General features: G+C 46.9%; 1 protein-coding gene and 2 long non-coding RNA genes across 4 annotated transcripts in view; 2 read left to right on the top strand and 1 right to left on the bottom strand.

Annotated features, from left to right (window-relative positions):
• Window positions 1–90: 90 nt before the first annotated feature.
• Window positions 91–27,248, top strand: LOC102144958 (uncharacterized). 2 transcript variants are annotated; one of them, XR_010586322.1, is made up of 3 exons: window positions 91–302; window positions 1,390–1,601; window positions 27,070–27,248. It is a non-coding gene; the product is annotated as an uncharacterized lncRNA (long non-coding RNA). The 2 variants fall into 2 exon arrangements; XR_012434728.1 differs by lacking the exon at window positions 27,070–27,248 and having other exon boundaries at window positions 1,390–2,575.
• ATP1A4 (ATPase Na+/K+ transporting subunit alpha 4) overlaps window positions 3,555–27,965 on the bottom strand; it is a 36,170-nt gene continuing 11,759 nt past the window's right edge. Inside the window, exons 7-22 of the mRNA XM_015454880.4 lie at window positions 25,801–26,069; window positions 23,813–24,011; window positions 23,463–23,572; window positions 23,126–23,260; window positions 19,227–19,416; window positions 18,912–19,084; window positions 16,955–17,091; window positions 16,484–16,634; window positions 15,997–16,165; window positions 14,504–14,658; window positions 14,148–14,271; window positions 13,073–13,218; window positions 8,915–9,045; window positions 8,697–8,798; window positions 4,158–4,249; window positions 3,555–3,854 (exon numbers count right to left, since the gene is read on the bottom strand). Coding sequence (XP_015310366.3) covers window positions 3,826–3,854; window positions 4,158–4,249; window positions 8,697–8,798; window positions 8,915–9,045; window positions 13,073–13,218; window positions 14,148–14,271; window positions 14,504–14,658; window positions 15,997–16,165; window positions 16,484–16,634; window positions 16,955–17,091; window positions 18,912–19,084; window positions 19,227–19,416; window positions 23,126–23,260; window positions 23,463–23,572; window positions 23,813–24,011; window positions 25,801–26,069 — 2,312 coding nt within the window. The 3' untranslated portion in view covers window positions 3,555–3,825. The remainder of the gene's footprint in view (window positions 3,855–4,157; window positions 4,250–8,696; window positions 8,799–8,914; window positions 9,046–13,072; window positions 13,219–14,147; window positions 14,272–14,503; window positions 14,659–15,996; window positions 16,166–16,483; window positions 16,635–16,954; window positions 17,092–18,911; window positions 19,085–19,226; window positions 19,417–23,125; window positions 23,261–23,462; window positions 23,573–23,812; window positions 24,012–25,800; window positions 26,070–27,965) is intronic.
• On the top strand, window positions 13,203–13,716 carry LOC135970576 (uncharacterized). The gene is made up of 2 exons (XR_010586327.1): window positions 13,203–13,275; window positions 13,541–13,716. It is a non-coding gene; the product is annotated as an uncharacterized lncRNA (long non-coding RNA).

Here is a 27,965-nt window from a genome sequence, read left to right on the forward strand (position 1 = left end):
GGAACCGGAGCTGCCCCCTTAAATTGGCACCCCTCAGTCCCCACCTGGTCCTGTCTAAATATGTCTCCATGGTTGGCAGGAGAGACGGATAACCTTCTGAGGCCAGGACAGCTCCATGTGGGCCGAAATCCTCCCACCTCCTACACTTCTACCCCAGGCTCCCGGGGGCTCCTTCCCTCCCCCTCCTCTGGTGTCCAGGGCACCTCAGCCCTGGTCCCCATGCTGGCCTAAGAGCTCATCGCCATATTAAGAAAGGAAAAGGAGAGATGCCGGAGCTAAAAATAAGACCAGATGAGTCGGAGGTAAATGAAGCTGGGGCTGGGGGAGGGGAGGAATAAGGGTAATTAGGGAGGGCCGAGGGTAGGGCAAGGGTAATTAGAAGTTAAATGCAGTGGAGAGGAGGAGCTAACGGGGTCAGAGGCTAAATTGATAATATAGGGTAAAAGGGGGCACATGTGGTGTTGGCTGTATGTCCTCAAGCCTGGGAATCTTCTGTAGGTGAAGTCTGATTCTGATTCTTTGATCCTGTGTAGGAGAGTGGGGCAATGAAAGTGCAAGCCAGGCTGCAGGAAAGAGACCCCCCTCCACTTTCTTTTAAAGAATCAGGACCAAGGATGAGGTCATTCTCTGAATAAAAGATGGAGCCGCATCCAAGACTGGCGACCTGGCTCAGCTCCAGCCAGTTTCCTTTGCTTCACTCAGCACTCCTAACTTGGGAATGCAGGGAAGGACAGGGCTGACCCGGATCCTGTCCTGTAGAGATGTGGGTTTGGGGTTTCTCTGCCCATACAGCCCACAGTGAGAAGGGAACTGTCATTTGGTTGCCACCTGTGTGTGCACTCCCTCCCCTGATCCTATGGGACTCCGTTTTCTGGGGCACAGTGGGAAGGGAGGTTTTCCCAGGCTGCCTGCTTCCAAGGAGAGTGAATAGCTACTATTTATTCCCACGTCTTTGACAAGACAAAGAGGATCAGTTACTGACACTAGGGCAAAAAAAATTAACATTAGGTAAGCATGAAGAGGTGAACCCTGTGCCCTGAACCAAGACTGATGATTAATTCTGTGCACCCGAGATCCGAAGCAGAGTTGGGCAGGCAGGGGCTTAAACTTCTGGATCCAGCTTGGGGGTGAGGACAGAGTAGTGAGTTTAACTCTGGATACGTAGGAAGGAAGGATCCTCTTCATGGCCCTCCAGGGTTCTTACTATGCACAGGTAAACTGAGGCATGAGGGAGACCATAGAGGGTCAGATCAAAGTCACATGCTGCCACCGCACCCTGAGGTATCTCTGATTCTAGAGAGAGAGTGCCGGTTTTTTGTGTTTGTTTTTGCATCCAGGGAGGGGCATGTAATTATGTTAGCAGAATAACTTTTCCACATGTCTGTGCAGTGGACCTTACACAGCTAAACAAGAAGGCCACAGAAAATCTCAAAAGCATGGCAGGAGTGAGGCCAAGAGGGACAGCTGTCACTGTAGTAGGAGAGGTCGGAGCTAGCCTAAGCACGGCACGTTGAGCTGAAGAGACCTCGGAAGCCCATCTTCTGGTCTCCCTGAAGAGTGACTAATGTGGGAAAGCACCATGGCCAGAGGAAGACTGCCAGGTGAGATGGGGAGGCCTGGCCAGAAGCAGATGACCTAGGTGATGTCCAGCCCCGATTTCTCACTTCTGCATTCCAGGGGAGGAGGGAGACACTGGGACAGAGATGCTGGAATATAAAACTTGTTCCATCTTGAATCTGACCTTTTGTACCCCCAAGAGTGTGAGATGGGACTCTGATGGCGAGTCTGCTCCATCTCCTAGTCCTTTCCTACAGCTACCGGACATTGCCATCCATCCCATTCCCTCTCGTTGCCCTCTCTGGCTCCAGTCCCACCCTTCCCCTTTCCAGCGCCCGTCCCTGCTGCTCTCTCTCTTGATGCTTCACTCTCTCTACTTTCTACTCAGTCTCCTTTCCTTCAGGCCCTTGGACTTGAGAAGCCTCAACCACTGGTATCAAATGACCGTGAGTTGGGGCCTCTGTATTTTTAACCCATCAGACACCTGAAGCTCCTGCTACTGAAACCTGAGGAGCTGGCCCCTCTGTGCTCCCGCTTCCCACCTCACTCACATATACCCTGGACCACTGATCTTTCAGGGTCTGGTTCAGCCATGTCAGCAACTGGGGAAGGACCCCAGGCTGATATAGCACTGTCCCTAGGAGACCTTGTGTTGGAAGAGGGAGGAGAAGAGGGAGAGAGACCTCTGAGGAGGGGCCTGATGTAGGGAAAATGGCAGGCAATACTCATGATGGCCTTCTCCTTGCTAGCCCATGGCCCCTCATCCTCCAGACCCACCCCGGGTCCTTCCCCATCACTAGCCTATTTTTTTTGTTGTTGTTGTTTTGTTTGCTTTGTTTTTGTGTATTTTTGACCCAGCCCTCACTGAAAGACTAGTCTGAAAGTGATTAAGGGCACATGTTCTGAAAACTGACAGACCTTGGTTTCTTCTTGGATAACATGGAGTGTGTGGTAGGGAAATATTTATGTGACTTACTTGATGGTGTATATAAAGCCCTCGTCCCAGTGTTAGGCATAATGTGCTGACTCCTAGTACGTGTGTTTTGTTTTGGATAATAGCTGATGGTTTTCCCCTGGCTTTCTTTAGCATTTCTCTTCCACCCTGTAGACATTGGCACAGCCAATGGTCTACTCTGAAAGAGGCCTGAGAATGAACTGACCCACATGGCACGGTGGAGGGGCTCACAGAGCAAAAGTAAATGAGCGGGTGAAGGGGAAGGAAGAAATGCTGAGATGAAGAGGGGCAGGAGAGAAAGGCCCCCCAGGACTTTTCACTCATCTGAGAAGGCACCTGGGCCCAGGCACAGAGGCCAGGTTCTTGGGAAAGTCCATCACCCCATGCAGAGTGCGGGCAGCTGCTTTACCTATAGTAAAGGCCACAGGGATTCAGAAAGTCTTGTTATAGCCTCTATCTCAAGGTTACACCAGAGAAAACAGGCTGAGGGTCAGAATGGGGTTGAGGAGTCCTGATGACAGAGGGCAGGGACCACCAGTATGCCTGGAGTCTGTCCCTCCTACCTGTCCCTTTCTCAGATGAGGGACACCACTCAGCACATGACCGTTCCCAAGTCATTTAACCTCTCCGGACTTCAGGCTTTTCACTGATGCAGTCTGATCTCTTCTAGCACCACAGCGCTGTGGTCTGCAAGCTGGTCTCACAAACTGCAAGGTATGGTCGGATGAGTCCACCCCACCCACCCCGTGTGGATGCTGTGGACCCTCTCCTATGTGTGGCTCAGCTGCTCCTCTCTCCCCCACCTTCCATTTCTCTGATCTCAGCTGGAGTTTTGAGGCAGTCACTTGCCCTGTCCTTGCTGTCCAGTGGCTCAGAGAGTGACTTTAAAGGGCAAGGATGCTTGATACTGATCCTATCCCAGCCTTGACTCTGGTCCTTAAAACACTTCCCCAGCCTGGTCATCATGAAGATCTGTGGAGGGAGCTTCACAGTAATCCCCACTCCCCCAATATCAGATTTGACACATCCAGCCGGCGAGGGCTTTTCCAGACATTTACTGTCTAGACTGGCTACAGGATTCAGCAGGACCATGCCCCTCCCTGCAGGGCTCCAGCTAGAGGCAGGCCGGGCTTCCCTTCAGCCCACCTCATCCTCTGCCTGTGATGCCCTCAAGCCAGCCCAGGATTGCCCATCTTTCTCATCCAAGATAATTCATCCTAGTGTCTCAGATGTTGTGTCAAACTTATAATCTCTGGCCCCACCCCAGCTCTCACGACACCCCTGTGTCACAGGAAGCTCTTCCTCTGCTGAGTTTAGTAGTACGTCTCCCTCTCCACCCAGCCTGTGGAAGAGAAGAGGCCAGTGTGAACTGGAAGAAGGGAGGAGAGGCATCCAGGGGAGACAGGCAGAAGGGAAAGCAGGGACAAGGTTGGAGGTGGGAGGTCTGGAACACAGGGCACTGAGGGTCAGATGGAGCAGGCGGGTGCAGCCAAGGGGTGGAGAGGTCTGGGTTCCAGGTGCAGTCAAGGCTGGCAGCGAGGAGGGGAGATAGTCAGTGGTGGGTCTGGAGGGACTAGGCGGGATGGCGGAGCTAGTCAGGGGGCTGGTGACCACTCAGTCAGAGCGGGGCCCAGGGGAGCCTCACCACCCGGGTGCTGACGGATGAGGAGTTTTCTGATTTCATCATAGATGAAGATGAGAATACTGTAGGGAATGGCACAGAGCCACCAGGTTATCCTGTAGAGAGCAAGAGCCAGTCAGCATGGCAGGAGAGACAGATGCTAGAGGACAGGTGCAGAGAGTAATATGCACAGGAATTGCATGTTTCATTGCTTGTGTCTACTGTGTGCCTGGGACTGTGCTGGGGACAGTGCAGTTGCGTAACATCTGGTTGATCCTTCCTTTTTTTTTTTGAGACAGTGTCATTCTGTTGCCCAGGCCAGAGTGCAGTGGCGCAATCTCGGCTAGTGAGGCAACCTCTGCCTCCCTGATTTGAGTGATTCTCATGCCTCAGCCTCCTGAGTAGCTGAGATTACAGGTGCGCACCACCACTCCCAGCTAAAGTTTTGCTTTTTTTTTTTTTTTTTTTTTGAGACAGTCTCACTCTGTCACCGAGGGTGGAGTGCAGTGGCGTGATCTCAGCTCACTGCAAACTCCACCTCCCAGATTCAAGCGATTCTCCTGCCTCAGCCTCCCGAGTAGCTGGGACTACAGGCATGCACCACCACGCCCAGCTAACTTTTGTATTTTTAGTAGAGATGGGGTTTCACCGTGTTGATCAAGATGGTCTCGAACTCCTGACCTTGTGATCCGCCTGCTTCGGCCTCCCAAAGTGCTGGGATTACAGGCGTGAGCCACCGTGCCTGGACAATTTTTTGTATTTTTAGTAGAGACTAAATTTTTTGGATTTTCGCCACTTTGCCCAGACTGGTCTTGAACTTTTGAACTCAGGCAATCCGCCCTCCTCAGCCTTCCAAATGCTAGGATTATAGGCATGAGCCATCGTGCCCGGCCTGAGACCTACCTTTGAGGAGGTCAAAGCCTGTGGGATTAGTGATTGGGAGTGGAGAAGAGAGGCATGAGACAGAAACATAAAGAGCCAGTGATAGCCGGGCGCGATGGCTCACACTTGTAGTCCCAGCACTTTGGGAGGCCGAGGCAGGCGGATCATGAGGTCAGGAGTTTGAGACCATCCTGACCAACGTGATGAAACCCCGTCTCTACTAAAAATACAAAAATTAGCCGGGTGTGGTGGCATGTGCCTGTAATCCCAGCTACTCAGGAGGCTGAGGCAGGAGAATTGCTTGAACCTGGGTAGTGGAGGTTGCAGTGAGCGGAGATGGCACCACGTGCTCCAGCCTGGGCGACAGAGCGAGACCGAGACTTCCTCGGAAAAAAAAAAAAAAGCCAATGATAATATAATATGATAAATGTCATATTAGAGGTACATGCAATGTTCACAAGATTCTCTGCCAACTTTTGTGGAGCCACTGAGGGAGACCCGTGTGCTCTCTGCATGCTCTAGGGCTTGTGCCCACAAAGGGGAGGTTGTCTGAGCAGGAGGGGTCTATCTGAGACATCTAGTGTGGGGATACTTGGTCAGCGAGTATACTGATGCTTCTGTATTGCAAAGATGGGGACATTGTTTTCTTCCTCCACCTCTTTTTATAATTAGACCAGGAAGATGGATTCTGGGGAGGGGCTGAATCAGGACAGCAGTTGTTCCCTTGGATGACAGAAGAAATGGCCTAGACCAGCACTGTCCAATAGAAATATAATGTGAGCCACATGTAAAATTTAATATTTTCTAGTAGCCACATTAACATAAGTAAAATGAAACAGATGAAATTAATTTTAATAATATTTTTATTTAACCCAATATATCAAAACATTATCATTTAAATATGTAATCAATATAAACATTATTTATTTTAATTACATTTAATGTATTTTATAGAGACAGGGACTTGCTGTGTCCTCCAGGCTGGAGTGCAGTGGCACGATCATAACTCACTGCAGTCTGGAACTCCTGGGCTCAAGCGATCTTACTGCCTCAGCCTCCTGAGTCGCTGGGACCGTCGGTGTGCACGGCTACACCTGGCTAAGTTTTAAATTTTTTTGTTGAGACAACGTCTCACTTTGTGTACAGTCTGGTCTTGAACTCCTGGCCTTACGCGATCCCCCCATCTTGGCCTCCCAAAGTGCTGGGATTGGAGCCACTACACCCCCGCCTCAATATTAGCATTATCAAGGTCGGGCGTGGTGGCTCACGCCTGTAATCCCAGCACTTTGGGAGGCCGAGGTGGGTGGGTCACGAGGTCAGGAGTTTAAGATCAGCCTGACCAACATGATTAAACTAAAAATACAAAAATTAGCTGGGCGTGGTGATGCGTGCCTGTAATCCCAGCTACTCAGGAGGCTGAGGCAGGAGAATTGCTTGCACCAGGGAAGTGGAGGTTGCAGTGAGCTGAGATTGTGCTACTGTACTCCAGCCTGGGCAACTGAGACTCCATCTCAAAAAAAAAAAAAAAAAAAAAAGGCATTATCAATAAGATACTTTACATTCTTCTTCTCATCCTAAGTCTTGGAAATTCAGTGAATATTTTTCACTGACAGAATGTCTGAACTCAGATATAAAATTTCAACAGTTGAAAGGGAATGTGGTCCAACCAAAATAATGAAGTTGTAATGTAGAAAAATATTTCACATTGCTTTAGTTTTTGACTTTAATTAAAATTGAATAAAATGACAAATTTACTTCCCCAGTCTCACTAGTCTCATATGTCGAAAGCACAGTAGTCGTATATGGATATACGGTATATGGATATACCGTATTGGACAGTACAGGCCTGGGCCATGGCTCATTCCACATGCACACAAATATATACATTTCTTTTTTTTTTTTAATTATTATTATACTTTAAGTTCTAGGGTACATGTGCATAACGTGCAGGTTTGTTACATATGTATACTTGTGCCATGTTGGTGTGCTGCACCCATCAACTCGTCAGCACCCATCAACTCGTCATTTGCATCAGGTATAACTCCCAATGCAATCCCTCCCCCCTCCCCCCTCCCCCCCTCCCCATGATAGGCCCCGACAAATATATACATTTCTACACAAACAGCCACCCCACCCCTTCATTCAACAAACAATTGTTTTATATACTGTGTGTCTGTGTTAGGTATTGGGGAAATAAAAATGATAACATGTTGGTCTCATGTAGCTCTCAAGGAGCTCAGGGGAATCAGAGAAAAGAGGGTGAACACACACACACAGAATACAGAATTGCAATATTAGGTGCTAAGTTTTATGGTTAAGGTGTACACAGAGTGTTTGAAAGCACAGATAATACTCAAGGGCATTTGTTATTATGTCTATAATGGCATTAATAGCAACAAGAATAAAGCTACTAGTAACAAGGCGTCCACCATGACCCAGGCATGCTTGGTGCTTTATGCCCATTTCTACGTGTAAATCTCACAACACTCTGCAAGGTCCATCCCGGGAGTGTATTATTGAGACTTTGCAGGTGTAGCTGAGGCTCAGAGTGGTGCCGTACTTGTCCAAGGTCACAGAATAATACATAGTAGAGTTGAGATTTCCACCTGGAATTGTCAGTGTCTAAGGCCAGTGCCAACGTCTCCTATTAAACATTAATTGAGTACTTACATTGTATAAAGCATCGTGTAAAACACTACAAGGATGGAAAGGTGAGCAGAGTACGGACATACACAGAAATGTGTTGGAAGAAGGACGGGTGTGGTGGCTCACGCCTGTAATCCCAGCACTTTGGGAGGCAGAGGTGGGTGGATCACCTGAGGTTGGGAGCTCGAGACCAGCCTGGCCAACATGGTGAAACCCCGTCTCTACTAAAGATACAAAAAATTAGCTGGGCATGGTGGTGGGTGCCTGTAATCCCAGCTACTCGGGAGGCTGAGGCAGGAGAATCACTTGAACCCGGGAGGTGGAGGTTGCAGTGAGCCGAGAATGTGCCATTTCACTCCAGCCTGGGCAATAAGAGCAAAACTCTATCTCAAAAAAAAAAAAAAAAATGTGTTGGAAGAATACATACTACATCCTTAATTGAGGCTACCTATGCAAGTTGGGTTAGGTAATGGGGATGGGAGTGGAATGGAACATTTGCTTTCTTCTCTGTACATTTTTAAATATAAATTTTTCCACATCAAGCATATACTAATGTTAATGCAAAGCAAAACAAAGCAAACACCTGGAGTTGAACAAGAGAAGGCACCAGACAATAAGAATTTCAGTAGGCACGATCACATACATATACATTAAAACATATTTGCATAAGTACAACAGAATTAGCTAAGCATAGATTAGGCTATTTTTATGGTTACTTCAGCTCCAAGCAATATGTATCCTTGGACAACTACAGCACACATCATCACGAAAAAGATTTCATTCTGTTAAACACTGGTAAGTCTGCTAAATTTGTGTGTCTAGTGGGTTGTGATCATTTGGCACAGTCTCTAATATCTCCCTAAATAAGATCCACTTATCAGAGCACAGATGACTCTCCTTGTACCACTGAGTGTACATGTAGCCCCACGTATCCAGGCAGCTCCTGGCTCATTACAATCCTAGTGAAACACACCCTTCCTCTACATGCTCCCCCATTCCTGGACATCCCCTGCTTGCATCCCTTCCCTTACTCACTTGAGTGGGTACATTCGCAGGGCCACGTCCATGCCTGGAGTGTAGGACAGAAATGCAGCCAAGAGTGTCTCCTCCAGGATCCCAAATATTAGGACTTTGTTTCTGGGTAGAAACATTCATGGGTGTGACGGTGAGGGAGAGGAAAAGGCAAGGGGAAATGATATGTTCTGGTGTGTAGGGTTTGGGAGAGTGTTGGGGCTGTTTTGTGGGATGTTCACCTCATGCCCTGCTGGAAAGCTGAGTTGCGGCGAGTCTTGGAGATGATGAGATCCGCCCACTGCACAACCACGATGGTGACAAAAAAGGCCGTTTGGCACGTGAACTCCACAACTTTTCGTTGCTCATAGGTCTGGAGAGGGCAGGGAGGAGGAGACAGTGTCAGAAGGGGATTCTGTACACCTTAAGGCTTCTTCCCTCTCCCACCTTCCAGGACCCCGGGGCTGAGTCAGGTCCTCATTTTTTTTTTTTTTTTTTTTTTTTTGAGACGAAGTATCACTCTTGTTGCCCAGGCTGGAGTGCAATGGTATGGTCTTTGCTTACTGCAACTTCTGCCTCCCAAGTTCAAGCAATTATCCTGCCTCAGCCTCCTGAATAGCTGGGACTACAGGCACCTGCCACCACGCCCGGCTAATTTTGTGTATTTTTAGTAGAGATGGGGTTTCACCATGTTGGCCAGACTGGTCTCGAACTCCTGACCTCAGGGGATTTGACCACCTCTGCCTTCCAAAGTGCTGGGATTACAGGCGTGAGCCACCACGCCCAGCCAGGTCCTCACTCTTTAGACCCCCACAGCACTTCACAGATGTCACTGTTTTAGCGCTTTTCATGTTGTATTATGATTTGTTTATGTTTTCCTTGCCTGACTGAGAGCTTCTCAAGAAAAACTACTTGCCTTATTTAGCTCTATGTCCTCTCCCTGTGCTTAGTTCAGTGGATGGCATGTAGCGTGGTCAATAAATATGGATTGAGCTAATAAGAAGGAAGCGGTAAGAGAAGAAGGTGGAGTTAGAGAGGAAGGCAGGGCTGGGCATGGTGACTCATGCCTGTAATCCCAGCACTTTGGGAGGCCGAGGCAGGCGGATCACGAGGTCAGGAGATCAAGACCATCCTGGCCAACATGGTGAAACCCTGTCTGTACTGAAAAATACAAAAAATTAGCCGGCCGGACGTGGTGGCGGGTGCCTGTAGTCCCAGCTGCTTGGGAGGCTGAGGTGAGAGAATGGCGTGAACCTGGGAGGCGCCACTGCACTCCAGTCTGGGCAACAGAGTGAGACTCTGTCTCAAAAAAAAAAAAAAAAAAAAAAAAAAGGCAATAAAAGGAGAGGAAGGCAGAGTCAGGAGATATAGGTCAGAAAGGGTGGGGCCAGAGGACAGTGTGAATACAGGGGGGAAAGAAATACCCCAAAGAGTGGTATCAGATAGGAGACATTCATTCATTCGCTTGCTCTTTCATTCACACTTTACACATAAGGAACTTAGAGTCTAGTGGGGAAAATATGCTCACCATGTCAGCACAATAGATAGGTTATAAAAGAGAGATTGCAGAGGGCTATGGGAACACAGAAGAGGTGCATCTAAATTACACTGGAGAGAAAAGCTTCTGTTTTAAAAACTAAAACAGCATGTTTATAAATAACTCGTAGATCAAATAAATTTGAAAATATGGAAGACTGCACAATCATGAAATACTACGTATCAAACCGCATGGGATGGGGTAAAGTTGTACTTGGAGAGGAATATAGAGCCTTAAACGATAGAAGACAAGACAAAGGCTGGAAATCGATGAGCCAAGCATGGAACTTAGATTAAGACCAATCAGCATGTTTGTGTGCATCAGATCATCCCACCACTGTCCATCACAGTCAGTTGCCATTTCCTGCATCACTCACTATCATTTCTTGAAGATTTTAGCTTCTGACACTGTTACTCCACTATTACTTCTGTCCTTGTTTTTGGAGATTGAAATGTCCATGTTGATGATCCTTCCAATGCTGTGGTCTCACAGTTCCTTGATCTTCTCCTCCAATGATACTGTCCTCCACTCCCCACCTGGGCTGCTTGCTCCCATCCTTAAACTCTAGATATTGTCCTTTCCAATACCTATTATTTCTTTGTAATTTCAAGCATCTTTCTCTCTCTGACCAGCATTTTTATAATTCCATCTCACTCTAGTATCCTAGTTCCAACACTTCTTGGACCCCCCTGGACTTACAATCTCTTGATTAAATATGTTATATATTTGGTTATTATCTGTCTTCCCATCCCTACCTAGAAATAAGCTCCATGAGAGCAATAACTTCATGATTTTTGTTCACTGTCATATCCCCAGGCCCTAGAACAGTACCTGGTACATAGAAGATGCTCAGTAAATATTGTCTGAATGAACAAGTGAGTGGGGGAATCACTGGAATTAATGAAAGATATTTAGAAAGCAAGGAGCGATCCTTGCTTCTACAGTGCATCATGCACTTCCTGGGTGGGTGGCTCTATACTAGATTATCTGAAAATTACAGTCATACAAGAGACACGGACGCGCCTTTATAGAGTTTGTTGCTCAGGGCAACTGTTCTCAACACATTTTTGTGATACTTCAAGATGTCTTCAATGTGCAGGGGGGAATTCTTAACTTTTTACCTCAAATTACTTTTAATTACCATTAATTTACTGTCAATAAATTTATGCCATGCTGCATCTTGGCAGCAGGGAGGAAGTATCAAGATGGAAAACAAGGGCTTGAGCTGGGAGTTGAGATGTCAGCAGGGTGCACAGCAATGAGAACTTTGGGTGTCATTGGATCCTGGAGCAGTGTTGATAGCTGGGAATATTGACATCTGATGGCCTTTATAAGACTCAGCTAGTGGAAGCCAAGTGAGGGGCATCTTCCCAGCAATTCAGATTTGAACACAATTTGAGAAACCTGCAATTGGCTAGGTTTGGAGACATCATGGTGAAGTGGGAAAGTGCTGGGCAGGGATCACGAGTCCAGAATTCAAGTCCAGCTCTTTTAGGAATTCACTGTGGGACTTTGAGCAAGTTACAGAATCTTCCTAGATCAGTTTCCTCATCTGTAGAATGATGATAATTGACTGTGTCCTCTATGACACTACAATTCTAGCAATAATTGGTGTCACATGTCACATGTCCCACTATCTTAGAAATTGGGACAGGAGTATTCACAGATACCAAAAAAGCATACTTACTAAAATTCTTGCACACATATTGTTGGGGAGAGGGCTTCAGTTTGAGCTTCATTCATCTTGGATGTTAGAAAAGACAACTATAGAGAGGTATCCTCTAGGTTAAAAAGGTTTAGAATGATTAGGAAGGGATATACAAAGAAAATAGGTTTTCAGGTTTTTTTTTCTTTGAGATGGAGTCTCGCTCTGTCACCAGGCTGAAGTACAGTGGCGCAATCTCGGCTCACTGCAATCTCTGCCTCCTGGGATCAAGCGATTCTCCTGCCTCAGCCTCCTGAGTAGCTGGGATTACAGGCATGCGCCACCATCCCTAGCTAATTTTTGTATTTTTAGTAGAGACGGGGTTTCCTCATGTTGGCCAGGATGGTCTCGATCTCTTGACCTCGTAATCCACCTACCTCTGCCTCCCAAAGGGCTGGGATTACAGGCATGAGTCACTGTGCCCGGCTGGTTTTCAGAATTTATATTTATTTATTTAGTTAGTTTTTGAGACAGAGTTTTACTCTTGTTGTCCAGGCTGGAGTGCAATGGCATGATTTGGGCTCACTGCAACATTTGCCCCCCGGGTTCAAGTGATTCTCCTGTCTCAGCCTCCTGAGTGGTTGGGATTACAGGCACACGCCACCAGGCCCGGCTAATTTTGTACTTTTAGTAGAGATGGGGTATCTCCATGTTGGTCAGACTGGTCTTGACTCCCAACCTCAGGTGATCCGCCCGCCTCGGCCTCCCAAAGTGCTGGGATTACAGATGTGAGCCACCGCGTCTGGTCTCAAATTTTAAATCATATCATTTGAACTGTCAGGGAGGAAGAGTATAACAGGAGAGGACCCAGCATTTATTTCTGGGGCAATCATGGTTAGAACCTGGGACAACAGAAACCGGCTCAGAAAAGTTGATATGACAAAGACTTCAAGGAGCCAAAGGACCCAGACAGGCAGGGCCAGACAACAGACAGGAGGGGCCAGCTGGAACGAGCCTATGCTAAACAGAAGAGGATTTGCTGTTGTGACTGGAGACTGAGGGCAAGTGTGAGAATGCTCATACAGGACTGAAGAAAAGGCATCAGCTCTGCTTGTGTGGTGCTTCCCTTCTTCCCTCTTAAAAAATTTGCTAGACCCACTCTCCCCTGTCACTCTCACTCTTACTGGTCTCAGCTCCTACCTTATCCCTTCTACTCACCCACTGCTGTCCGTAGCTGTCCTCCAGGTCATTCAAGTATTTATCTTCCCAGTAGAGGCGGATGCCCAGCAGATCAACAGGCCTAAAACCATTCTCAGCCAGGATTACAAAGTAGGTAAAGAATCCAGCCAGAGCCTGGATCATCCCTGTGAATGACAGAGTTGCAGGACAGGGAAGCTTGGTTCAGAGAAGGGCCCCAAAAGGTAGGCCAGGGGAGGGCTGGGGACTGGGACTTGCTTCTGGCTGGGCTGGTGTGTGTCTGAAGAGTAATGCGGAAGAGTCTTGCCATCAGCCGCCTGAGCCTGTCATCTCTCATCTCTGTGGGACTTTCCTTCAAGCCCTGACATTTATTTCTAAACTCTGACCCAGAGTCAGCTTTGAATCATATAATCTTAAAACTAAAAAGGACTTTAGAGGCCACTGATTCCCTCTCCCAATTTGTTTTTTTTTTTTTTTTTTTTGAGACAGGATCTTACTCTGTTCATCGCTCACCCTATTTTCTGAAATACCATTGCACTTGGAAACTCAAGAACAAAGACTTCTAATGACTCTCAAATGTCTGTCAAGGCTGACCCCAACACAAGTGATATCTATGTCTACAGCCTTATTTTTCACTACTTTATAAAGACTAACGGTTCTACCAACCTGGTTTATTCACTCTTCTCTAACTGTGCCATATGAAATTCCCCACTCCTTTGGTCTCCCACACCTGACCATACACTTACTAGTCTAAGCCCCATTTTCCCACACCAAGTTTAAGTCCTATTTCCTGCAAAAGGCTTCTCTGGCTATCCTCATAATGGTGAGCCTACTTGCTTTGTAATCCTGTAGCATGTTCTGTCTATACTCATTACTTGGCACTTGGAGATGCTATCATTTTATGTATGTTTGTTCCTTTTGTACTGGAGTCTAAGTCAAGGGCAGATCAGAGGTGAGTGGTTCTTTGTGTTTTCAGGGCCTAGAACAGTTTGTTGCTGAGAAAATATCTCCCTGACTTCCAAACTGACATGGCTCACGTTGCCAGGCAGGGGCAACCACTCCCCGCTCCCTCCACTCCTCATTCTTCTGGGCGCACCAATCTGTCCATAGGCCACGCCAATGAGACGGTGGTTCACCAGATTATCCGTCTTTGGGTTCCGTGGAAGCCTCTTCATGATGTCGCTTTCAGCTGACTCATAAGCCAAGGAGATGGCAGGGACCTGGAGGATGGAGGGTGGGGACGACAGGGGTCACAAAGTTCAGAAGGAAACTCAGCAGTAATTCGAGCTCTACCCCTCTGTCTTGACGCAGCCTCAATCCATCTCACAGGAGGTGCGAGAGCTGGGTCATAAGTGGGTTGTCATGAGTTTTAGTAAGGTAGCTCCAGGCAGAAAGAAGGGAGCTTAGGAGGCAGAATTCTGGGAATCTCTTGCTCACCAGCTTGGCCCTTACCATGTCAGTGCCGAGATCAATGCAGAGGATGGTTATGGTTCCCAGAGGCAGGGGTATACCGAGGATGATGAACATCAGGAAGGGGGTGATCTCAGGGATGTTGCTGGTCAGGGTGTACATGATGGATTTCTTCAGGTTGTCAAAGATCAGGCGGCCTGGGGAGGATGGTCAACCTTCTGTGAGAAGCCCTGGGAGAACACACCTCCCTCATACCAGCTCCAGGACAGACAGGCCACCTCAAAGAAGTGTCACAGTCCAGGAAAGGGTCTGGAAGTCCTAGACCTCTAGGGTCCCAGTATTGTTTCAAAATTGTGTGCCTTTTAATCGGAGCCATGCCGTCTGTGTACTCTTTGTTCTTAGATTCACCCTAGCTAACGTTATCTGATCTCTGAAAATTAGCAGGGTTGGGCCTGGTTAATCCTGCGATGTTTGAGAATGTCAGTATAAAAGCCTTTACAAGATTAAGGCTGAAATGGAAAGAGCCGGGGCTTGGGACAGGCTTGCGTTCAAATCCCATCTTCTGCCATAGCTAGCTGTGACCTTGGGCACCCTCACTTCTGTGAGTTTCATTCCTCCTGCCTTGCAAGATTGCTGCATCCATCTTGACTGTCTTTTCAAAGATCGAATCCCTCTCTGCACTCTCTGCTTGGTCTGTCCCATGACACTTATCTTCTTTTAACATACTATATAATTTACTTATTTGATTGTCTGTCATCCCCACTAGAAATTAAGTTACATGAGGGCAGGGATTTGTGTCTTTTGTTCTCCCTACTGTTGTATCCCCAGTATCAAGCATAGTGCCTCCCACATAATCAGTGTTCAAACGAACTTATCGAATTGAGTGGATATAAAATACCAAGCAAAGTGTCAGGATTATGCAAAGTTTCAATAAAATGGTAATCATTATTATGATGTGGATTGCTATATGTTTTAGTAAGATAGCTCCAGGCAGAAAGCAGGGAACCTGGAATGCAGAATTCTTGGGCTCTCCTGTTTGCCGGAGAGCATGCTCTTCACAATTCTCTGGGGCAGAGGGTGTGTAATTGGGCTCATGCAGTCAATTCATGGGTCAAGCTCCAGCTGATCCTGATGTGTCACCACTATTTAGGCAACAGGTTCCTAGAAGACCCTCCTAAAGATGGCAGCGCATGGAATAGTTCCGGGGGTGTGGCTACATCTTGGAACTTGCTGTGGGCCTACTTGAATTCCAGTGAGAGGACAATGAAGATATTATATTATACCAGAGTCCCAGTCTCCCTGATAGGAAAATAAAATGAATAAAGTGGACTTTTCTCTGCTCTCATCAAAAGGGGTTGCAGATAGTGATGTACCAGCTGATCTAATTTGCAAAATTTTGTCTTATAGTGATTTTCTTCCGAGCCCATACAGGCTCATGGAGGTTGGATGATGGGAAAACAGAAAGAGGGGATGTACACCAACCCCAACCTGAGTCCAAGGTTGAAGTCTCCACCCTGGGCACCCTGCCTCCTCACCCTCCTCCACCCCCGTGACGATGGAGGCAAAGTTGTCGTCCAGCAGGATCATGTCGGCTGCCTGCTTAGAGACGTCAGAGCCAGAGATGCCCATGGCAATGCCAATGTCAGCCTTCTTCAGCGCAGGGGAGTCGTTCACCCCGTCACCCGTCACGGCCACAATGGCTCCCTGAGGAAGTCCAGACAGAGGGAGTGAAAAATTTATTGCATCAGATCCAGAACTAGTCCCAAAGATCAGTATGATTTCTGCATCCCTCGTTTTCTGATGTAATCATGCTTGATCTAGGGCTCCTGTTCTTCTCCCACTCCTCCCGAGATATTTAAACTTTCAGGGAGCCCCCAAACTGAAGGCCACCATGGAGGTTCCAGATGGGTACTCTCTGGAGTCTCCTCCAGCCCAGCCCATATGTTCCTCTGCCTTGGTTTGGAACTGGGCTAAGCCACAGGAGTTCTGCCAGTTTCCTTGGGGCTCCTTTTCCTTCCTTACCAGCCTCTGACATCCCTCGACAATGATGAGCTTCTGCTGAGGGGAGGTCCGAGCAAACACAATCTCAGTGTGGTTCTGGAGGATCTGATCAAGCTGCTGTGACTGTAAGTCCTTTAGTTCTGTACCATGCACCACAATGGCTTTGGCAGCACTGAGGGAAAATAATTTCAAAAGGCTAGTTTTGGGTGTTGAGAATTCACCAGGGGTCTTGGTGCCAATCTTGACTATAGCTTCATTGCTTCTTCTTTCAACCTAGTCTCCTCACTTGTCCCTAGCCCTATATTGTCCCCAAATTAACACATCCTATTCCCTCCCCACACTTTTGTCAACCACTTCTCTCTTTACTTCTTTCTTCATCTTGCTTCCTACCTATTGAAGGAGACTCCAAGAACTTTAGTAAAGTGGCCTCTGGGTGGGGCAGGCTGGGGATGGAGGGAACATGGCAGATCTTGAGTTCTTTAGTGATCTCACCTGGCATCAACCTTGCTAATAGGGATCTTAAGCCGGGCAGCAACTTCCTCTGCCATCTCAGTGCCTTCTGAGATGATGCCCACACCCTTGGCAATGGCCTTAGCTGTAATGGGATGATCTCCTGTTACCATGATCACCTGGGTTGGGAAGGGGAGGGAAGAGGAGCAGAATCATCTTCAGAGCCTGGATCCTTCATCTTTCTCCTCTAAGAACTGACAGACCACTGCTTTTTTTCAACAAGGATTTTAGTTGCTCATTCCCAAGAACTTGTGGTGTAGACCAAAAACCATGCTACTGTGATTTCAACCCTCGGGAGTGGGTCAAGACCATGAGACCATAAAACAGGACAATTTGGGTCCTAGATTTACCAGGAATAAGCCAGAGATTTGACTATATTCAGAATTTCATTTAATTGCTCCAGAAGCTATTCTGCTTTCTTAAGTGCAAAGGCAGAAACACCTACACATAGAACAAGTGGTAATAAAGGAATGTCTGGAATAATCCATCTGCCTAGCAAAATTTCATCTAAGGCCCAGTGCATTGAAATTTTCACTCTACCTTTCTTCTTTCTGTGGCCTCACCCTGCCCCTTAGTTTCAGCTTGGTTTTGGATACCTGGTACCTCGTCCTGTCCCATTTCTACCCAAAGATGAATACCCAGGCTATGTGCTTTCATAGCATTCCATTCCTGTCATATTTCAGCACTTGCCACACTTCTCCGTATGGTGGTTGCCTGTTTCTCTCTCTCCCGCACTAGACTGAGAGCTCTGCAAGGGTGGCTTCCTTGTAAAGTTTCCTGCCCTAGCACAATGCCTAGCACGTAGTAAGCCATCAACAAATAATTACTGAATGAAGGAATGGAGGAATGATCACTACCTGGAAATCACTGCTCAAGGTTCCCAAGTCCCTCCCAGCACACATGGCCCAGACTGACCCCAGACAAACTGCCAACAGTCACAGGTCTAACATAGAGCCAGTTCCAACAGAGAGCACCTAGTTCTCCTTAAATACCTCCAATCCCCCAAACCTAGGAGCCAGAATATACAGGTAATCCAGAATGTAAGGTATGAGCAGGGAAGGTGTCTATATCTAAGCTGTAAAGATGTGTATGAGTCTTAGAATTTGACCCAGGAAACATGGGACACAGAACATCTCAGAATTTGAAGAATTCTATTGCTGCCATTCCATGAAGTTCAAGGCCCAACCTGACCAAAGAGGATTTTCTACCTCTGGGTTTGTTCTGAAGCTGAACTTCACTCTCGGTTGGACCGATTTTTGGTTTCCAGTTTTTACACCTGGACATATACCTCTTAGGGCAGCTGTTCACACCCACTGAAGATCCTTCAGCTCTCAATATCTCGTTCTCACTATTGCCTGGTCCAGAGCCCCAGCCCTCCTAGCCTCACCCTTTTACCACCCATCTCGGCAGCACATTTACACGACGTCTTCTAGCACTTTGCTATTCCTAGTGTGGTCTGCAGACCAGCAGCAACAGCATCGCCTGGGAGCTTGTCAAAAATGCAGTCTCTCAGGTTTTCCTGGACCTTCTGAAGCCAGATATGCATTTCAGAACGATCCCTGAGGGATCTGCACGCACGCTGGTCTGAGAAGCACTGTGCTGGACACTGGTTCTCAGACTTCTCTGCTCATTGGAAACTCCAGGAAAGTTTTTAAAAATACTGTTGCCAGGATCCTATCCTGAGAGTTTCTAATTAAATTAGTCTGGGGTGTGTCCCAGACATCCAATTTTTAAAGGCTCCCTGGTGATTCTAATGTTCAATACAAGTGGAATTCTAACTAGAGAGGAAACTTACTATTAAATAGAAATCAGAAGCCCAAGGAAACAGAAATCGGCTCAATTAAACTAAGATTATTGAGCACCTACTCTGTGCAAGGCCTTCTAGTAGATGTTCCAACTTGTGACAGGTGGGGGGCTCCTGGGCTGGCAAGTTATTTACCTTAATTCCTGCACTACGACACTTGCTCACAGCATCAGGCACGGCAGCTCGGGGAGGATCAATCATGGATATGAGGCCCACAAAACAAAGGTTATCCATGGGGAAATTTATTTCATCTGTATTAAATGGGAATCCCTTGGAGAAGCTGCTAGGCAGATTCAAGAAGCAGAAGCCTGGAGAGACACAGAGGGAGGGACCAGTATCATCCAGCACTCTACATTCCTGCCTGCTTACCCCAACATCCTTGATTTCTCACCCCACGGATAATAACCATTTTGATGCCATTCTTTAAAAAATTCTCCTACAGCTCCTCACCTAGCACACGTTCCCCAAGACCTCCCAGTTCTAAATAGGCCTTTTGGAAGGCTTCTTTCATTTCATCGTTCATTGGGTACTCTTGCCCATTCAGAAGAAAAGTAGAACAAAACTCCAAGATCCTCTCCGGAGCACCCTTCATCATCAGTACGTGGGTCTGGGAGCTGTCCTCCCGAAGGTGGATGGACATCTAGGGAGAGCAGAGGGAGCACTGATGGGACAGGAGGAGAGAACAAGGATCAGGGGCAAAAAGAAGGGGAAGATTTCAAAAGTAAAAAGACAGACAACGTGTTTCATACTCCCATTTCTTTTGTTCCCTCCCCTCCCCAGTCACATCTCGCCCAGGTTGAGCCCAGCCCCTCCTCCTTTTTCCAGGAAACTGCAGCCTGGTATTATTTGCACAGGAATCTCTATTATCTTCTCAGCCGGAAGCTCCCTGGGGGCAGGACCAGGCACTCTCACTTTCCCCCTGCATCCTTCCTTGCCAACTGGATGGCGAGAGAGCAGAAATAGTGGGACTGGCAAAGAAGGAAAGCAGAGTAGACAGGAAAGAAAAAGAGTCTGAAGGCCAGGCGTAGTGGCTCATGCCTGTAATCCCAGCACTTTGGGAGGCTGAGGCGGGTGGATTGCTTGAGGTCAGGCATTCAAGACTAGCCTGGCCAGCATGGCAAAGCCCCGTCTCTACTAAAAATACAAAAATTAGCTGGGCATGGTGGTATGTGCCTGTAATCCCAGCCACTTGGGAGGCTGAGGCAGGAGAATCGCTGGAACCCTGGAGGCAGAGGTTGCAGTGAGCCAAGATTGCACTATTGCACTCCAGCCTAGGTGACAGAGCCAGACTCTACCTCAAAAAAAAAAAAAAAGTCCAAAGACCTATGTTCTGGGGCCAGCAAGAATGCATTATGGCCTCAGATCAGTTCATTTAACCTTGCAAAATCTTAGTTCCTTCGACGAAACATAAAAGTGTCTGCCTGGCCTCCTTCCTGGGGTTTTTTGTTGTGTTTCGTTTTTGTGTTTGAAGACGGAGTCTTACTCTGTCACCCAGGCTGGAGTGCAGTGGTGTGATCTCAGCTCACAGCAACCTCTGCCTCTGGGTTCAAGTGATTCTCCTGCTTTAGCCTCCTGAGTAGCTGGGAGTACAGGCACCGCCACTATGCTGGGCTGATTTTTTGCATTTTTAGCAGAGATGGGGGTTTCACCATGTTGGTCAGGCTGGTCTTGAACTCCTGACCTCAGGTGATCTGCCCACATTGGCCTCCCAAACTGCTGGGATTACAGGCATGAACCACCACACGTGGCCCTTCACTGGGTTTTTATAAGAGATAGTGTAGAAAATACTTTGACAACTGTGAAGTACAATCCAAAAATAAGTTAGTCATTCTAGTGCCTGGGCCTCTGTCTCCTAAAAGCATGAGAAGTCTCCTGAGAGGGGCTAGCTAGTGTGGCTGGGCATGGGGATCCTTGTGGCTGTGGTGAGGGAGGGAAAGGGCACATTCATGAAATGAACCCGAGGGGACAACCCACAGCAAGGAGAGAGAAATGTGGGTTTTGCATTTCCTCTTGATCTCTGATGTATGAAAAGGAGCTCTCCATGGGGTTCCTCTTGTGATGGACAGGAAATGCCCGCTAGGTCGCCTGTTGAGAACAAAATCGACGCATTGAAAGGAACAGTGGGAGTGCAGAGGAGGCCAGACTGTACTGCCCACAGTACAGTAAGCGGGGTGGGAAACCAGTGCACAAAACGTGGTTACAACTGTTCTGTTAGTTTGTTCAGTTACATTCAAAATATGCTTAAGCAATTAAGAGGAAGAACCGTAACTCACTTAAGCAGAAAGCTGGAAAAGGTTTAAAGAGCTCAGTTTTCTTAGTGCTCAGTAAAATGTGTTGAATAAGTGAAGGGCCCAGGAGGTGAAGGCAAGACCTATTAGTAATTTGGTCACGGAAGAAAATCACATGTTGATAGAAAATTACAAATAAAAGAGATGGAGGGAAAAGTCTGGAAATGCTGGAACAGAGCATCTTCTTCGTTTCCTTTTTATCTCAGAGGGAAACAGACCAAGCTCTGCAAACCACCAGCAGTCTGAGATGTGTCTTGCAAAGACTGGAGTCTCCACCGTTAGGGCAAGCTAAGGAAGGCACAAACTGAGGGCCTCCCAGAGCAAGTGCCTGCCAGAGCTTGGTGGCCAGTGGGACAGTCTGTCACACTTGGTGAACCACTGAGGACAAGTCTGCCATTTGAGCCACATGCTCAGTAGCTCAGAAGAGGCACCAACATAGTCATTTGGGAGAAAGTCCCTATTTGTTGGATGCGCCAACATATGTTGTGAATATTTTTTGCTTTTATTTTGAATCACATGGAAGGAGAGGTACCTAATTCTTTCCAGTTAGAGGCTATGCTGCCGTCAAAGGCCCTGCCAAGCCACAGAATTCCTGTCTGACTAGTGAGGCCACTAAACATCAGAAAAAGATGGGAATAAGTTTGCCATTTGGGCCTAAAAGACCTATTTTGTTACACTGACTAAAAACCAGTTGACACAGAAAAGGATAGATCTATTTAACCCTTACTTGCTCAGTGTTCAGTGTAAAGCTATGAGTAATTCAGTTTAAAAAAATTTATATAGAGGCCAGGCACGGTGGATCACACGTGTAATCCTAGCACTTTGGGAGGCTGTGGCGGCTGCATACGTGAGGTCAGGAGTTCGAGACCAGCATAGCCAACATGATAAAATCTCATCTCTACTAAAAATATAAAAAATTAGCTGGGCGTGGTGGCACATGCCTGTAATCCCAGCTACCCGGAGGCTGAGGCAGAAGAATCGCTTGAACCTGGGAGATGGAGGTTGCAGTGAGCCAAGATCGCGCCATTGCACTCCAGCCTGGGCAACAAGAGCGAAACTCTGTCTAAAAAAAAAAAAAAGAAAAAGAAAAAAAGATACCAGCTGACTTGGGAGTCTCGTTGTCATTTTCTCTGACACGTTTTCCCAACACCTGAATGTCTGGCCTTTTCAGTAATGCATGGAGTCGAAGAATCTACTTCCCTAAGCAAATCTTGATTGCCCTGTGGAACTCAGTTCGTGCCTGGCAAAGCTCCAGTTCTGATAATGCCACTGTTCCTGCATCCTACCATAACCCTCTCTTCAGTCTGCCCAGATTCTACTTGGGAGAGAAAGACTCTCTTTCCGGTCCCTCCACAGTCTCTCACTCAGCACTTCCCCTGCTCTCGTCCACTCCTCCCTGGAGAGTGGACCAAAATGTTCCTGGGAAATGAAAAACTTCACGCACATGAACACATGTAATTAGTTAAGGTTACATAGAAGTAGGGGAGGCCCTAATCTAATATGATTTGCATTCTTATCAGAAAAGAAGATACAAGACACACAAGGGAGAGGGTCAGGTGCCAACAGAGGCAGAGACCCCTGATCGCCTACCCACTGACAGCCACTAGAACTGCAAGTCAAGTGTGGGGTGAAAGGAAATACTTGATGGCTAACGAAATAAAGTGTCTTGCAAATGCAACCTAATTCTGCAGTGGCAAATCTCCTAGTAGACACAGAGGGGCCCCCTAACAGCTGCATGTGACTCCAACATGACTTTCATCAACCAGCTTCTGCTATCTACAGGCATTTCAGAGAGCATTTTATGACTCGCTTTTTCCCCAAGTGGCACAGCTCAGAGCTCTGCATAGGACTGACTGATGCCTCTTCCTTTATCACCTGTTTCACCTCTCTTTACCTGTTTGTCAGGTTCTCTTGATGTGAGTCTTCTGTTAATTGGGATGCAGGTTCTACTGAGCTCCTCCACTGCTCAGAGGTGAAGTTGAAGGCAGAGGCAAAGCTCCCCTTGCTCCAGTGATGAGCCCATCCCCCACCAGCATTCTCCTACCTTTGTGGGTTCTGTACCTGGTACTTGTTGGTGGAATTAAAGGGAATCTCTGCCACCTTGGGGTTTTTCTCTCTCATCTCCGCCACAGAGCTGTAAGACTGCTCGACGAACTTGAGGAGGGCTGACTCAGAAGCATCACCCGTTGTGGCTCTCTGCCAGGATGGGGTTTGTATAGTAAGCCCCAGGGGCATGCCACCTGGGCATGAGGCATACCTGTGGCAACATGGAGAGCGGACAAATGGGGGAGGGCGGGTACCTGGGGTGAAATTACTGAGCTCCAGGAGAGGATTTTTTGGGAGAGGGCAGGTTATGTCCTGGACACTGAGGTACCCTCTTCCCCTTTGGGCCTGACACCTGAGCAATGGGCAGGAGCTCCTGATTGGCCTTAAAGTCAGCCCGGTTGCAGAGGCCAGCGATTTGGGCCAGGATAAACCAGGTATCAGAGCTCTTGGCAAATGTTTTTCCTAGGGAGAAAGAAAAGAAGAACTGTGAGCAGGGAATGAGAATTTTAAGCAAGCAGTTATTCACATCCTCTTTGGCACCCAGATACTTCACAGGAGCAGTGTTTCTTTCCTTCACACCTCCCTCTTCTTCACTCTACTTTCAGGCTCCCTCCTCTCTGTCTGGACTCACCATTCTCTCTCAGCTCACTCATCACATCCCCCAAATCCCTCCACTCTTCTTCCACCAATACCACTAGTCACCAGTCTGTTCTTCGGTGGTGTCAGCCTCATACACGGTCATATCAAACCACATGTGGGCGACGGTCATGCGGTTCTGGGTGAGGGTGCCCGTCTTGTCTGAGCAGATGGTGGATGTGGAGCCCAGCGTCTCCACCGCCTCCAGGTTCTTCACCAGGCAGTTCTTCCGCGCCATACGCTTGGCTGTGAGGGTCAGGCACACCTAAAGCCAAGAAGAGAGGAGAGAATACACACAGGAGATGGAATACTCACGCCACTTTGCATTGTGGACGTTTGATCATTTTTAATGATATTTTAATTTTTTGTACTTATTTCCCTTTTGTTCCCACCTACTCTTTAAACATTTCATTTCTGGCTGTGGTAAAGGAATTAAGAAAGTGATTGTGGTTTGTGCTTTATGGTAAGAGTTTCAAAAAATAGTGCATTTTTAAAAAAATGTCTTTTTCTGTTTTTGTTTTTGAGACAGAGTCTCGCTCTGTGTTGCCCAGACTGGAGTGCAGAGTGATCTCGGCTAACTGCAACCTCCATCTCCCAGGTTAAAGCGATTCTTCTGCCTCAGCCTCCCGAGTAACTGGGACTACAGACATGCACCACCATGTCCAGTTAATTTTTGTATTTTTAGTAGAGACAGGGTTTCACCAGGTTGGCCAGGCTGGTCTTGAACTCCTGGGCTCAAGTGATCTGCGCGCCTTGGCCTCTCAAAGTGCTGGGATTACAGATGTGAGCCACTGTGTCTGGCCAAAAAAGAGCGTATTTCTTTACTAGGGTATCATAGACAAGGATCCTCTTTATTCCCTCCTGGAATATTCCTCTCCCTCAGGATCCTTGCATCTTTTCTATTCAGCAATATCTTTTTCATTCAAGTTTAGGCCCCACCTCTTTAAGTCCAATCTTTCCAGGGACCACATAGATAGCTAATCTTTTATGATGGTATAAGATGCTAGGTGATGGTATAAGAGGGGGTGTTGGACCAATAGTTTAAACAAAGAATGTGGAGGAGATAACAATAATATCACAGCATTGAAAAGGACTTGAAAAATCATTTAAATGAAAAGACTTTTGTTGATCGTGAAGGCAATGTAAGTCAAGTGTGAGGCAAGATTGTTTTAAAAGCTAATGAATTCTTAGGCTGTGGTTATGTTAAGTATGGACTTCTAATAATAGGATTAGGGGTTATAATTTATTTACATAATATCACTAGACCCTACATCTTTGTGCTAGTCCAAACACACCCCAAGTATTATTCTCATTTCTCTTTTAAGAATATTGACAAACTAGAGTCATCAAGACAGGTGGCCTACAGACCATGTCATAGGAAGAATGGCTAAGGGAAGAGGGATTATTTCACCTGCTACCACAAGAGTTTGAGGGGACATAATGGCTACCATCAAAAATCTAAAGGGCTAGTCTGTAGAAGAGAAAGAATTGACTTATTTTGTTTCTTCAGCTGGGAAACTTAGGACAAACAGGGATTTATAGTTCTGCTTAACACAATGAAATTTAAATAGAGCAAGCCAACAATGAAATGAACTGAGACAGAAAGGGGTGGACTAGAAATAATAATCATCTCCCATGGGTTTTATAGAGGATATTCAGCATTGGTTGAAAGGTTGAATTTATATGATCTTTGAAGTCCTTTCCTGTAAGATTCTATAATTCTAAATTAATCTTCCTCTATAAACTGATGAATAAATTAAGGTCTGGAGATGTTAAGTGATTTAGCCAATACTAGAACTCACTCTCAGTGACTGATAATCCAATGCATTTTCCATTGAAACTTGCTTCCTCTCTCATTGAGGAAAGAGAAGGCACCAAAATATATGGGCAGAAGGAGTCAGTGTAATATTGAGAACTAAATTATTCCTGATACCTAGGTACATATCAGGAAGACTCTGCACTTGAGAGGTTCGATGACAAAAGAGATGCTAGTGATCCCTTTTCCCTGGGGTGATTTGTCTGCCCTGAGGCCATTTTCCACCCTGTCTACTCACAGTGACCGTGGCCAACAGCCCCTCAGGCACATTGGCCACAATGATGCCAATGAGAAAAATGATAGCCTCCAGCCAGCCATAGCCCAAGAGAAGTGACAGCACAAAAAAAGTGACACCAAGGAAGACGGCCACCATAGTGATCAGATGGATGAAGTGTTGGATCTCAGCAGCAATAGGTGTCTGGCCAACTGCCAGGCCTGACGTCAGGGAGGCAATTCTGCCCATCACTGTGGAGTCACCCGTAGCAATCACAATACCCCGGGCGGTTCCTGTGGATGAAGCAGGAGAGGGCAATGTGATGTTGTGATAAGAAGTATAGATATTGGTCTCTGCCCCCACTTCCTGATATAGAACTTCTAAAACCCTTGAAGATAGGGGTGCTAGGAGAATCTTTTGTTCTAATATTTGGTCTCTGACCCAGTTCTGGACACAGATCTCCTAAGACCTTTGTAATTTCTTGAATGATAGGAGCGTCTAGACGTAGAACTCTTAAATGCCTTGGAGTTTCCTGGGTGATAGGAGTATCTTTGTTCTAATGAGGTGACTCTTTGTGGCTTCCTGGATAGCCACAGGATGGGGCTGGTCACCAGGGCAGATAACCATGTGATTAGAGAGTTGGAACTTGCAGTTCATGGCCTGACCTCTTTGGAGGGGAGGAGGGATGAAGGTTGAGTTGATCACCAATGGCCAATAATGTAATCGATTATACCTATGTAATGAAACATCCATTAAAAACCCCACAGGACTGGGTTTGGAAAACGTCTACATGTGTGACCATGTGGAGGGTTACTGGAGAGCAGCCTGGACAGGATGTGGCACGGATGCTCCTCCATGCCCCTTCCCACGTGCCTTGCACTATGCATCTCTTCCATATGACTGTTCATCTGTATCCTTGTAATATCCTTTATAATAATGGGTAAACCTAAGTAAAGTGTTTCCCTGAGTTCTGTGAGCCATTCTAGCAAATTAATCAAACCTGAGGAGGGAGTCGTGGGAACCCCAATTTACAGCCAGGCCAGAACCTAGGACTTGCGATTGGTGTCTAGAGTTAAGGACTGTCTTGTGGGGCTGAGCCCTAACGTGTGGGATCTGATGCTATCTCCAGGTGGATTGTGTCAGAACTGAATTGAATTATAGGACACCCAATCATCGTCCTTTGGAGAACTGGTTGTTGGTGGGAAGAACTGTCTACATGTTGGACACAAAAGTGTCCTGTGTTCAGTGTGAGTGTAGGAAAAAAAAAAAGCTGTTTCTTTTTTTTTCCATCAGAGATGGTCACCCAAGACATGCCAAGTCTGAATTGAGGAAGCTGTTTGGTTTGGTTCCTACAAAGAGGAAGCTGTTAATGGTCAAAAACGAAGTGGAGACTCAAGGCCCTCTGAGAGGTCATTATGTTCTACTCTCCTCATATTTAGTTTATACAAATAAAGGTCTTCTAGTCTGAAAAATCTCTGAAGAGGTCTCACAGTTCTCCCGAAACACCCAATTTTATTGCCTAATTGCCTTCACTGTCAAGAAGGCCTTTATTATACTTAATCTGAGTATCTTCTATTGCCTATATAGTTCTTATATTTTCCTCAGCAGCTAAGGAGTTTCTAGATCTCAGGAATAGTGGTGACCCTTCTGGTGGAGCCCTATGTTCCAACATCCCCTTATCCCCTAACCCAGTGGTTCTCAACTGGAGGCAATACCTACCCACCAACCCCCTTCCCCGGGGACATTTGGCAATGCTTGGAAACATTTTTGGTTGCCACAACTGGGGTGGGAGAAGGCTGCTACTGGCATGCGGTAGGTAGAGGCCAGGGATGCTACTAAACATCCTGCCATGCACAGGACAGCCCTCCTGTCCCGCACAACAAAGAATTATCCAGCTCCAAATGTGAGTGGTTGAGAAATCCTGCTCTAACCTGCACCCCCTCCCTGCTTTGCTGGCTGGAGCCAGTCTGACCTCTGCTGGGTAGCATGGGCCATAACAGCTGGGCTTCTGTGCTTATGAGGTCCCTCTTTCCTCTCCACCAGCACCGCCCCAGTCAGAAGGGCAGCTTGGACGTCATGTTTGGCTTTACACACACATGATGCAGGCTACTCACCTTGAAATGAGGGGCACGACAAAAGTTTTTTCTTAAAGTAATTCTTCCTGCTTTACCATAATGACTGAAATTTCT

This window comes from Macaca fascicularis, chromosome 1, assembly GCF_037993035.2.
Source record: "Macaca fascicularis isolate 582-1 chromosome 1, T2T-MFA8v1.1".
Taxonomy (NCBI): Eukaryota; Metazoa; Chordata; class Mammalia; order Primates; family Cercopithecidae; genus Macaca; species Macaca fascicularis.